General features: G+C 35.6%; 1 protein-coding gene across 1 annotated transcript in view; it reads right to left on the bottom strand.

Annotated features, from left to right (window-relative positions):
* Nucleotides 1–2434: 2434 nt before the first annotated feature.
* The window catches only part of LOC149160344 (putative membrane-associated kinase regulator 2), a 56165-nt gene continuing 45055 nt past the window's right edge, over nt 2435–13544 (bottom strand). Inside the window, exon 2 of the mRNA XM_089434590.1 lies at nt 2435–3342. Coding sequence (XP_089290716.1) covers nt 2435–3342 — 908 coding nt within the window. The remainder of the gene's footprint in view (nt 3343–13544) is intronic.

The following is a 13544-nucleotide window of genomic DNA, read 5'->3' as shown; positions in this document are numbered from 1 at the left end:
TTAGTGCCCAGAAGGAAAACTTCGGTGAGATCCATCTTTATACTCTTTCACAATTGGCCAACATATATCCCACGAGGAAGATATTTTATGCTTTGAGGATTTGGGACCCTCAGTTGAGGAGCAACCCCAACAACCTCTCGATAGGGCCAAGATTCATAGTTTTTTAATAGATGTCCATAACAATGGAATCTTTGACATCCCGATTGTATTCCTTCATAATATAGGGTCTAAATGTCATTCTCCCCTCCACTAGTCTCAATGTCGTCTAGAATTCCAGCCTTCAAATCCACTTTAATCAAGACCCTAGCCATGGTCTTCTATCCCATCGACAGGCAAGAAGTATCATGATCTAGGTATGTGTCAATCAAGTTCTCGATATTTTAGAAGATCCTTTCATCGCAACAAGATATGAGTAGACTAGGTAGATGGATCCAGAGTGGGACCAAATCCAACTGCTCTTTACTAGCATTAAATAATAGCATCCGTAATTGAAAAATTACTAGGGAGGAGTCAACATGCCATACCTTTTGAGACACATTGTTTTCACCCACTCTCTCTGCAAATTTTAGGTGGATCCACCCTCTCCAGCAACTCGACCTCTAGTTGGAATTTGGACATTGGAGCAACTTCTTTGACCACCCATCATTTTAGAGTTTGTATACCAAATCTCCTTCCCTTGAATCACCCTACAAAGGGTTTTTCAGCGAGTTCATCTGCCTTCTACATTCTCACATTTTCCCCAGGACCAAAGACAATTTTACTTTCTTGGCTTTTTTGGCATAGTGAGGCTTATTTCGAAAGCTCACCATAGATGGTCCCATATCCTTTCTTACATTCCTGCTAGAGCTAGAGCACTCCTATGAACCCAAGGTTTTCTCTGCTCCCCCCTAGGAGTTGGACCTTGCATGTTGCTAAGAAACTATTGAGTACTAATATCCTACAATGGAAGTGAGAACGACATATCCCCTTAATCGGAAATCTCCTCATTGGTGCCAAAACCTTTTGTGACATAAACCAAAGTATTAGGTGGTGCCCCTATGTCTAGGATTAGTGGTTGTGGAAAAAGGACCAAAGACTTGTGAGTATTTATGTTCCTTGGGCCCTAAGATTGACCTAGAGAGCTCAAACTCCACCTTGTAGATCTAAGGCTCGAAGCCTTCCCAGAGCTAGTACCCAACCTAGTCTAGGAGTTTGAATCTTCTCAATCATCCCTCCTTAACCCAAGTCATCTCCATAACTACCCCTTTGTAACCATGATCAACTGTGGAGACCTGAGAAAAGGTAACTCCAAAGTCGAAACCTTTCATGACAAAAATATCCGGGGATGATTTCCAAATATGACCACTAGGAGAGAGTTTTGGTTCATGGTCGATGAGTTCCCAAGGGTCCATTGACCAACGAGGCTAGAAACAACTTCACTTCCTAGGCCTCCCTTGAGAAAATCTCTAGCTGACACTAGGAAAAGTACAACAAAATTTCTAGAATCATAGAAAAAAAACTATAATAAATTTTTTCTTAGAGAAATATATATCTATATATCTAAACAATTTTTTTTTATAGCCATATGAAAAACCATTTAACCTATATAACTAAGCTAATAATATTTTATAACATTTTATAAGTGAAAAGTTATATCTACTCACCTATAACATTACTTACCTATCTAAAACAAGACAACATTGCTAATAAAGTTCGTCTGGCTTGAGTTACATCTGCATCTGAATTCAAAATTCAGGAATTATCAATCCTGTGTGATATCTATAATCATTGCTGCATGGATTATTTTTTAAAAGAATTGGCAATAGTTCGTAAAATATTCTTGCAAGTGGTATGTCATTGTGTAAAAGTGAACCTTTAATTGCTAGTCTTCTTCTCGTTGGTTTTGATGATTTCCAAAATGAGTACGCATTTCATCTTACGACAATCTTCAAGATTTTCTCCTAATGTCTTTCCTTGTAGTTTTATGAAAGAGTTTATTAGTTTGAGGGCGAGAAAAACTGTTAGACCAGACGTAATATTATGAAAATTGGATGAAAAATAAACATAAATTCCAACTTCAATACACAATTTGATTAATCCCGATGACAAAACATAATTACAACTTAAAACATAGTTTCGAAGATGTACTAGTTCCACTACATCATAATTGCATCACATACCCTCTTAGAATACGGGGACGATACTACAATGCCAGCCTTTGCCATTGACAGTGGAGGTATGTTGCTTGTGAGTTGAAGAAAATCTGAAATCCAAATGATATTTTACAGCTTATAATCAGTTACAAATAAACAAACAAAGCCTCACCTTCAGTTCGTCATGAGTTCACGATGTAACCCGGTAGTCGACTGACAATAGTGAGTTGCTTTCACTCATTAGGAGGATTAATGCTTTATCTACACAGAGCAGAGCAGGGCTTCTATCACACTGCTTACCATCAATGATTGTAATTGGACTGCTTGCAGTGCGCAATGGCTCCTTCGATGGCACTCTGTCCCTCCATCCATGTGCTGTCACTACTGTAGTTGGGAAGCTTCCGCTGCATCTCAGAAGGTTGTTGTTTCCCTTTACCGAAAGGCTTGTAAGCCATCTTCAAGTTACCAGAAAAACATGAGAATGAGATTGGCTTCACACTTGTCTCTGAACCTTGACAGCAGGCATTTTTTACTCCATTTGCAATTTGGGGTTTCTCCAGATCACCACACCTAAATTTCTCATTACCTCTCTGTGAAATCTTAACACAAAGAGGCTTGATCTTCTTCACATACTTCTGAATCATCTCCTTGGCCCCTTTCTTATCTCTATCCATGTTCTTACATTGTCCGTCTCCCTCATCACAATCAATTGATTTCTTCTGCAATCCATAGTTGGTGGCATCTCTCTTGGAACACTTAGAATCACCTCTAATAAAAAGAGACACCAGAGGTACTTCCACGACCTTTAATTTCACAGTGAACGATCTATTCTGCTCCGCCACAGCAGGGTCCACAGCAAGACCAGTACCGGCACGTTCAGTACAAGGAGACTGCAAATCCATGCTAGGTTTAGCTGACTTTCTGAATCCCAACAAAGATATCTTCCACTTAGTAGCGATTTCGATAAACTTGGGGAACTGGATCTTGACTCCAGGAACATCACGAGACTGTGGAAAGGCGATATCGATATCAATATCTTCCAGTGGTGGCGGAAGAAGTTGGAGAGGGGGCAAGTGGCCTTGGTAAATGAAGTTACCTGCAGGAAAAGTGCACAGATTTGGGCTTGGTGGATGGGCCGTACAGACAGACAAGTCCAACGCGAATTCATCTTCGCTATCATCATGGTTTGAACTTGAGATTGGGATGGTATCTGCTGGGGAAAAGGGTATTGAAATATCAATGTCAAAATAGTGGGCATCGCATGAATAAAGAGAACACTCAGATGAACAGAGGTATCATATGAATAATTTTCTTCTAGGCTTTCCTCATAGTATTTTGAGATACCCATGCAGTAATTCTCCATTGTATTCCGTTTGAATCTTTGAAAATATCCGATATTCTATTAGTATACTACAACCCCTAGACTTATGGAGTATGACTGTTAAGGAATGAGCTATGTGGAATGATTTATATAGATAGGGGCAGTATGCGGAACGCAGAGGAATGGATGCATGCATACACTGTTCGTAAATTCAACAATGATCACTATTCATGCGAGCACTTCAAGATAACCGAGACTAGGAATGCCTTTCACGTGTTGGATTTCGATGCAAAAGTGTGGGTTTTGGGAGTCGACAAGAGAACGATTATCAAATTTGAAGCTTAAAAATCAAATTTGAAATATGTTGATGTCATTCACTCCTTCACAAGGTTGATCAAAATTGTTAAATTCAATTTGATACTTAAAAATCAAATTTGAAATAAGTTGATGTAACTCACTCCTTCGCAAGGTTGATCAAAATTGTTAAAAGAAAGAACAATTTGAAATGAGTTGACTTAACACACTCCTGTGACGGAAGGTTGACTATGGTAATTGAGAACATTAGTGGATTACGCAGTACGCTGCTTCTGGTAATTGAGATATAGTAAATATTAGTGTTGATCAAAGGTTTTGTCTGCCTGGGCAGATACGCTGGTCAATCATGTAGGATTTTCAGGGATCTGTTTTTCAGAACAATGAATGTAGACGTTAAATTATTTCAGAGACAAATATATAGACGTTAAAGGATTTATGTAGACGTAAAGGGATATAAAAGATGAGAGATTTTTTAAGTTGTAAAGAAACAGTGTTTGGAGAAACTTTCATACATATATAGTCTTATCCTAGATTGGACGTAGCATTCTTCCCTACCTGATCATTAGATTTCATTCCAAAATTTACAAGAAAACAATTTTAATTGAGAGTAAGTTGAATTTTGATTGGAAATACAATAATAACTACAGAAATCAATCATTGATATCTATCAAATTTCTAAAATATTCAAAAATCTAAAAAATTGCATTTTAACTTAAACATTAAAATTTTTTAACGACTATATGCCTCACTGCGAACAACGTCCCAAATGAAATCCTTGTAGACAGACACTTCAATCTGGGGAATGGTGATAGTGCACTCTAGTTGCAGACAAGAGAATGCCAAAATAGCGCTTGGGTTCTAAGAAAAGGAGCGTAATAGGTGTTACAATTTCTGCCATTCAAGGGTAGAGTTAATACATTCTAGGTTTTTAGGTGATAAAGATATTTTAAGTAGATTGCAGATTTTTAGAATATTCTGGGATTAGACGGACATGATTGGCCTTACCCATATTCATCGAATTTCAAAATATTCCAAGAATCTGCAATCCACACTATATCTTAAATATGAAGGTTTCCCGGTCTGAAAACACAAGCGATTAACGCTAAAGACATTTGCGGTGAGTACGAGGCATGGGTGGGATTTAACTTTCATTTTTTATTTAAATGAACCATGTGTATTAGGAGAGACGATGCCTTTTCCGATGAATCATGTGTATTAGGAGTGTGGATTCCTTTTCCGGGAAGGGGAATTTAAATGTTGTTTGTTTTAACTTTTGTAACCAATATCAAGAAGCATTATTGAAGGGCACCATTGTAAGTTTTGAACTACATCACATTGGGGTTATAAGATGCAAAGTGTATGGCGTTGCATCCGTAGTGCAACGTTTTCCATTAAAACCAAGGACGATATGCAAATCTAAAGATACAGTGTCGATAGTCATGCTCTTTCAAGGTTCATTCTCCCTATGTGTAGAACGTTTAGGAAGTTATTTTCGCTATCTTAACTCAAACATGGAACGGAATGTGTTCTTGATTTAATAAATTTTATATATTTTGAAGTTCACATATATAGAGATTTGAGTTGCTTTTAAAAATTGGAATTTATATTAAGATAAAAAATTTAAAAAAGTGAGGGTATATGTTAGTAGTAAATTGCATAAAGTGGATTCATATTTTTTTTTTATAAATAAACTTATATCATACTTAAAATGTATATTTTAAGTTTATTTTAAGTTTATGTATGGGTGGTTTGCGTGATAAAAAATATTTAACAAATATATAACAAAATAATATATAAGATTAACAATAAATTTGAGCATTATTTGCATTTTCTTACTTATCATTTCACTATCTTTATTACATCATTCAATTGGTGGATTACTTCTGGACAAAAATTGAAGTTCGAAAGTTTATCTTAAAGTTTAGAAACCTTGGTGAATCTTACTAGTCGCTAATATGCAAATTGTAATATATTTGATGATATTTTTGTAAAAGCATTTAGATTTCTAACTATTTTATATTAGTCTTGATAAAATTTTAGCGAGAAGGTAAAATAATTTTACAGTATAAAATTAGGGAAAGTAAGTTTTAGAAAAAATGAAGATTAACAAATCTTGGCGAGGAAAGCATGGAAAATTAGCCCCCCTACATATATTAGCCCTTAAAATTTCCCCTGACTATCTATTGCTCCTTGAACTCAGCCAGGGATGAATTGTCTATGTTCCTAATATTTGATACATTGATGAATATTTCTTTCGAATATTAAGTGCTAGGCTCTAGAGCACCATTAGGTGAATTTTGATATAAAAATAAGTCTCAAAACAATAAATGTAATACCAAATTCATTTTTAAATGAACTAATAGAATTCAAGAAGATGATGTCATCCCTAGGGGTAAATATTTTTGGAGGGAAAATAAGAAAGCTACTTTATTTGACTCTATTATTGATTTATCTCCTTATTGGTTTACTCAAATGTGAAGTGTAGGCATTCCTTGGATATAGAACTAAATTTTGCATCCAAGAAGTACCTCGTCTACATACTTTTCAAAAAACCCACACCAAGATAAGTTGAAAATAAATAAATAAATGTGCTTCTTCAAGTAAACATGGTTTCCAAGATTGATGGAAAGATGATTTTTCTTTTAAATTTCCAAAAGAAGAAAGTGTATTTTGATGATTATCGAAAACAAGTTAGTCCAAATTGAGTATTACCGAGTAATTGTAGTTTTCAACAAAGGTTAGAAAGGAAAAACTATTAAGTTGTACGTGGAAAAATTTGATTAATTGTCAATGAAGGGCCTTTGTTGAAATGATTGATGGATACTTTATATAAAATTATTGATGGATACTTTGTATAAAATAATTGAGGGATACATGTATCAAAATCATTGATAGATACTGTGGGTTGGAATCATTGATGGATACTTTGAGCAGAATCATTGATGGATACATAGAGTAGAATTGTTAATGGATACATTAGGCAAGATCATTAATGTACTCCTTTTGGCTAACCACTAATGAAGGATTTTCTACCCACCCAATATAAAAAGGAATCTATTGACCGCCAATGGAATTTTTAGGCATTGACCAAAAAGGATGAACTGTAGAGTTCTCAGTGGAAAGAATATGTTGATCATCAATGTGATTTTTAAGCATCGATCGAAAAGGAAAAGAAAATAGATTTGCTACTCAAAAACTTGGTTGACCGCCGATGAAGTATTATGTCAATTGGTGATGAAGGAATTAGGTGATCATTGATGATAATTTTCTTCAATTCAACACCACATGTGTAGGACACATCAGCAAAATATTAAATATTTTTCATTTTTTCCAAGTCGTAAATTTAAGGATTTATTTTGAGTCCCTAAACACCAATGTTTTGGGTCGAAATCTAGGGAACTCTATGTATCAAGATACATAGGGTCCTTTCCAAATAAAGGAAAGAGTTTAGAAAAATATTTCCAATGAGATATTCTAATTACAAATAAAAGTCAACATGTGAAAGTTTCACTTGAAATGGTAAAGAGAAAAAGAGTACTATTCCACTTCTAGAAGACATAAATCCTTATTCAAAGATTAAATTGGGACATAAAGTAGTTTATCGAAATGTCTTAGGCAATAGAATCTAAATATAGATCTAATATGTAATCCAATAATTTAGATCCCAATGAATTGACACAAAGATCCATGTAACATTGCAGGAATAGATAGAACAAAATTGCAAGAATAGTTAATCAAATAAACACTAAGTTGCAACAATGTCTAAATAGTTAAAAAGGAAAATGAAGAATGTATCAAGTCCAAGACATGAGAAAGAAGGTAGATATCATCCAAAAGGATTACTTATAGAGGATAAAATCACTCAAGAATTTCTAGTAGAGTTCAAAGGCATCACTACTCACCGACTAATTTAGCTAGAAATCTTTATGCATTGAAAGAGTCAAGGAGTAGCCTAGAAGTACCCCATATTAGACATCAAAGAGGAAAATGAGTTGGATAGGTTTCAAGGTGATCATAGGAATATTAACCCACTCATATTTGATGTTGAAAGTAAGAGAGTATATGATGTTGAAACTTGGATTCTTGAAATCATAATATTTTTTTATTTGCATAGTTTATTATCTAATCTAGTGGCTAAGATTGTTATCTATCATCTGCAAGGGAAAGCCTCTATGTAGTGGGACCAGTCGAAGCAAGGTAACCATATTGATGAGAAACTAATTTTTTTGGAAGTAGTTCAAGGAATATTTTTAGTAATATTCCCTTTTAGTGTACTACTATGACAAGAGGATGTAGTAGTTCCTTGAACTCAAGTTGGGAAATATGGCCATAAAAGATGATGAAAGGAAGTTCTTGGAACTATTAAAGTTTGTGACATTTATCAAAGAGGAGAAGCTGGAAATTCAAAGGCTCATGAGTGGATTCTTGTCATTTTATAAAGACAAGATTGAATTTAATAAGCACCATATTTTGTTTGAGGCCATTATGTTGGAAACCTTTGATCACTACTAAGAGGGGGGGCTAAATGTGCAGTGTTTATCCTTAACAAATTTTACCAATTAAAACTTCGCTTACTGAATCATGCATATAACTAGCAACATATTATGTCATGACATGAATATAACAATGTATATAGCTAAATCAAGAATCATGAGAGCAAAAAAACCATCAAACACAACCATAAAAACCATCACAAAAGAGACATAAGGTATCTGGTGGAAAACACTTCACCAGGAAAAAAACCACCCTTGCTACTGTTGCGTCACTCTAAATATTATATTAATAAAAATGTGTCTTTTTACATAGATTGTTGACTCTGATCAGCTAGGAGACTCGAGCACATATACAATTAGTTGACTCCCATCATCTTGGAGACTCGATTCTACTGATCAACTCGGAAGACTATGTTCTCACACAGATCTACGAACTACCATCCATTGAATTCCACCATGATCAACGATCCTTGTTGAACCCCCAATTGGACAATCCAACTACCATTGGATTAAGAAACTACTCCTTTCGCTAAATCATCGAAATCACTGCTCAACATCCATGCATTCATTGTTCCTCTACTGTATGTGAACCTCATTTCATACATTTTCACACTGGATCCCAAAATTTTTTCTCAACTTGATTGAGCTCTATGATTTGAACTCTAGTAGCAAGACAATATCGTCAATAAATAATAACATCCATTCTAAAATACCATCACCCAAAAAAAAAAAAAAAAAACCCTCATACTTTGCCATAATATCAAACCCTCTCACCAAAATATGAATGCTTCATAATACAATCAACAACATAAAACATTATGGCTATCTGCAAAATGCATCATCATCTCCTAAAAAAAAATGTGAGAGCCATAAACTTAGGTTTATTCCAAGCTATACATCAATAACATACTCTACTAGAACTCCCTACATCTCTCATCTGAAATTTGGAATTCTAAACCAATATTATGCTTTATGAAATATATCTGCTCATACTGTTGCCATTAGAGCTGAAACACTCAAGAAATCAATCTCACTAATGGATTTGAATCATACTCACACAATGCATCCTTATCTAACTCACTATCAGACACCATCAACCATCACACAACTCCAAAATCAATTATATAAAACATGGAGGGTCAAATTGACCTTTGGACTAGGATAAAAGGTACAAAAATTGGACTAAATCAATCCACTAATGCCACTACTTGTGCACTAAATGTGTACACAAAATTGAAGGACCTTTTCAAACCACTACCAACATTTACAACTTATTCTATAAGCGTCTGGCAATTTCCATGCCAATTTTCTTCTGATTTGTGTGAGGAATGCAGGTGATTTTTTGTGAAAAATTTGAGTCGCATGCACAAAACTTGTTAAACTTGACTGGAGACCTTCAGCAACATGCACAAGAATGTCTCCTATAGATTGGATCCTTTCAATTGTATGCATAAGCCTATCCCCATGCGACTGGGGAAGAGCATAAAGAAAAACTACAAGCCCTCAGCTCAAAACCTCCCACATGTTGGATCCTCTTCTTCAGCACATGAACTCACCTCTAAAGCTCTTCTAAGCTTATCAACACCTTTGAAAGTGGATCAAAAAATAATCCTAAGTGTCACTGCCAAGTTGATTGTAAAGGCCAACAAACAAGGCTCGCAAGAGTGCCAACAAGTCCTCCACTCTCCAACAAACATCTCACATACTACAACACCTCGGATAGACCTACAATACATTGTAGCACATATCCACCCTCAACATAAGGCCATAACACCACAACAAGTCATCTCCATGAGCATAAACATGAAGACCTAGTATGTCAACTCATCAAGTTTTCCATCACATGAAGATATGCTCATCCACATGTAGCAACAACCTCTACTTCCATCAACACCATACTGACATCATCTGATCATCATGAGTGTGACATCATACAGTTGAAATCAATACCAACAAAACCATCTCAATGTCAACTCAACTAGCTGTAACCATGCTACAATGAATGACATCAACACATCAACTAGACTACATAAGGTTGACATCAATGCCAACATGAGCTAGATGCCATCATGAGCTAATGTCAACATCAACCGGCTAGATCCATGCACACCATAATTCCAACAATCTCCCCCTTTGGCATTGATTCCAACCACACACAAACTCCAAACCAATCTCCTCTATCACTTCCCCTTTGACATCAATGGAAAAGGGACAACTCCATCTGAATGGGAAAAAAATTGAAGCACAAATACTAGAGAAAATAACAAGGTTGAAAAGTAATGCATATCAACCAATAACCATACTCTCCATATAATAAGCTATCAATATATACAACCAATCATCATCTAGAGCATCATACCAACCATTAACCTCTAACAGCAAACAAAAATATGCCAGCATAAGGAAACCATACAATCATCATATGCAACATCATCATAATAAAAACTATGAGCAACATCAAGTATATGCATCAATATGCACATGAGGATCCAACCAACACTCCTCCACATAGAAACCATATAGAAACAAAATCAATCACCATCATCCACCTTTCTACTCGTAACATGAAGCCAAAACCCAAAAAACATGATCATATCATGAGACACACCAGGAACACCTCCAAGAGGATCATAATTCCAACAATGGATGGTTGAAGTAAGAAAGAGAAAGTATATGCTCCCCTTGAACACATGACATCTCCAAGATCACTCCAAAGCTGTAGTGATTCACATCCGCTATAAGCAATGTTTCCTTCCAACAAATAGAAGCACCATATGGATTGAGGCTCCACATGACCATGACTCAAGTGACATATAAATTGATAAATACATGGTTGTAGTAGCAACTTAAAAACCTGATACATGATTATTACATGACCTCATGACCCATGACTACAGGAACAAAAGATAATACAATACAACTACATGGCTTCATGAACATATTACATAGATTTTTAGTGAATTACATTGCTACTATGATCCTCTCCTATGGACCAATGACTTAGAAACATGATACATCATGACTATTGCATCATCATTATCCCATACATGTGGCTGCAAAATAGTCTCATGATACTCCTCCATAACAAGCCTATCACCATAATGACTCAACCAATATTGATTAGACCCGATACCAAAGTGAAATAATGAAACAATGGTAAATGCATGGTTGTAATAAACTGCATATAAAAACCCGTACAAGGTCGGTCCATGTCGCATGCCATATCTATACATGGTTGAAACTATGATCACATTTTAGGCATGGATACACATCTTTTAAACCAACTTGTCACTGAAACCAAAAGCATATATATGGCTGAAAATGCACATTTTTCTACTCCTGAAAATACATATAGAGCTTCTACAATCACATGAGCAAAAAGAAGTGAAAGGGACAGAACAAATCATCATTGAATCTTCATACCATCAATAGCTCCCCCTGAGCTCAATATACCTGCTATAGACAGGCTGATCCTCTCAACCTAGAAGTGCATAAAGTTCCAATGAACTCATCATAACTTTTTTATACTTCTACCATATTCTCCCCCTAAAGTTATGCACCTCTCATGAACATCTGCAATCCTCTATATGTATGAAATAAATAATAATGGACTACTGGAGGGGATTCTCTTTAGTACTTGAAGAGTTGCTGCTCCAAGTTTCTCCACACGGTCTTTGGATGCTTCTTTTCTTCCTTCACTGGTTTTCTGGTAGGTCCTTGTTTTTGCTGCTTTTGGTGGTTTTGCCTTATGTAAAGGGGCATCAAATAGTCTCTTTCCATATTTCCAAAATTATGGCATGTATAACACTCCACATGGCAAAGATACGAAACAAGAGGATCAAATCTCTTGTTGCTCATGTCATATTTATACCTTGCATGTAATGTGCTTCTCCTCCACTAGTTAGACCTGTAATCTATTGCCTTATGGCTAAACATGTTACATTAGTAACAATAACCATAAAAACCATGATTATACCTGATGGCCAATATCCTTGGCTGTTGATATTGCTGCAAGCTCCATCGATTAGATCTCTATGTTCTAGTTATGCATTTCGCTGCAACATGCGCAAAATTTGTGATAGTTGTAACATTATACATTATGCACAAAAGGAGTAAAAGGACTTTTATTCCTTTGAAACCTTACATATCTGCCACAATATTCTCTATGAGAAAAATATTTTCTGAATGTAGGACCTCCTTGATATTTTCTTCTTTATTGTGTTGGTTTTGCTGCTTAATCTGCTGCTAGTTTTGCTTCTTATTTCCTTGGTTTATACTCTTGTTGCTAGTATTGTTTTCTACAGGTTCTGTTGGTTCAACTTTGGTGTTTTTACTTGCATGCAAGCTAGACTCACCCTTTTGAAATCCAAGACTAGATTTATCCAATGGTTATCTTTGGATCTCAAGCAAACTATCCAAGGCTACAATTCTATTCTCCATCTTGCGTTGCTTTCTCAAGGACACCGATTTAGCTTCTCATTTCTGACACTCGTTCTCCTTGTCTTGGTACTACCTCCTCATACCTTCCTCAACTTTTTCTTCTTCTACCAATTTAATGTTTAAGCTCACAATCTCTTCCTTTAGCTTGGCCTCCTTATCATCACATATATGCAACAATGTTTCTTGATCTTTGTATGAAGTTTATTAGTCTATAAATCTCAACTCTAAGAACCTTAATATCATTCTCATATTCTCATATTCTTGTTCTTCTTTTTGTTTCTCTTTTTCTCATTCTCCATGTTATTGCTCATGCCATCTCCAAATACAAACTCTAGCTTGTTCCACATGTCTTTAACATATTTCAAACCTACTAGCCTCTTCAAATCATCATCATAAAGATTCTTGTAGATTATGCATCTAGCTTGTGCATCCTGCTGCAAAACTTTATCTGCTGTTGGATCCTTGGCACAACTTTCACATACTAATCTCCAAATGTTAGATCCACAAGGCTAAAATTGAGATTTAACATTTTTCTCCATACCTTGTAATTTGCATCCATAAGGAAAACCATTCCTTAAGAAGTCATTTAAAAAAAAATATCATTTTTTTCTCCAACAAGCCCCAGATCTACTCTCCAGTGATCAAGTCTACTCTCCAGTGATAAAACCGCAACCAGGAGCCCCACTCTAATACCAATTGATGGAAACCTTTGATCACTAATGGGGGGGTGGGGGGGTAAATCAGTAGTGTGTATTCTTAACAAATTGTAACAATTAAAACTTCACTTACCGAATCATGCATATAACGATCAACATGTTATATCTTCACATGAATATAACAATG

Source organism: Pinus tabuliformis, chromosome 5_2 (genome assembly GCF_031772625.1).
Source record: "Pinus tabuliformis cultivar Carrire ecotype Pingquan chromosome 5_2, CPIR1, whole genome shotgun sequence".
Lineage (NCBI taxonomy): Eukaryota > Viridiplantae > Streptophyta > Pinopsida > Pinales > Pinaceae > Pinus > Pinus tabuliformis.
This window is presented reverse-complemented; position numbering and strand designations above follow the sequence as displayed.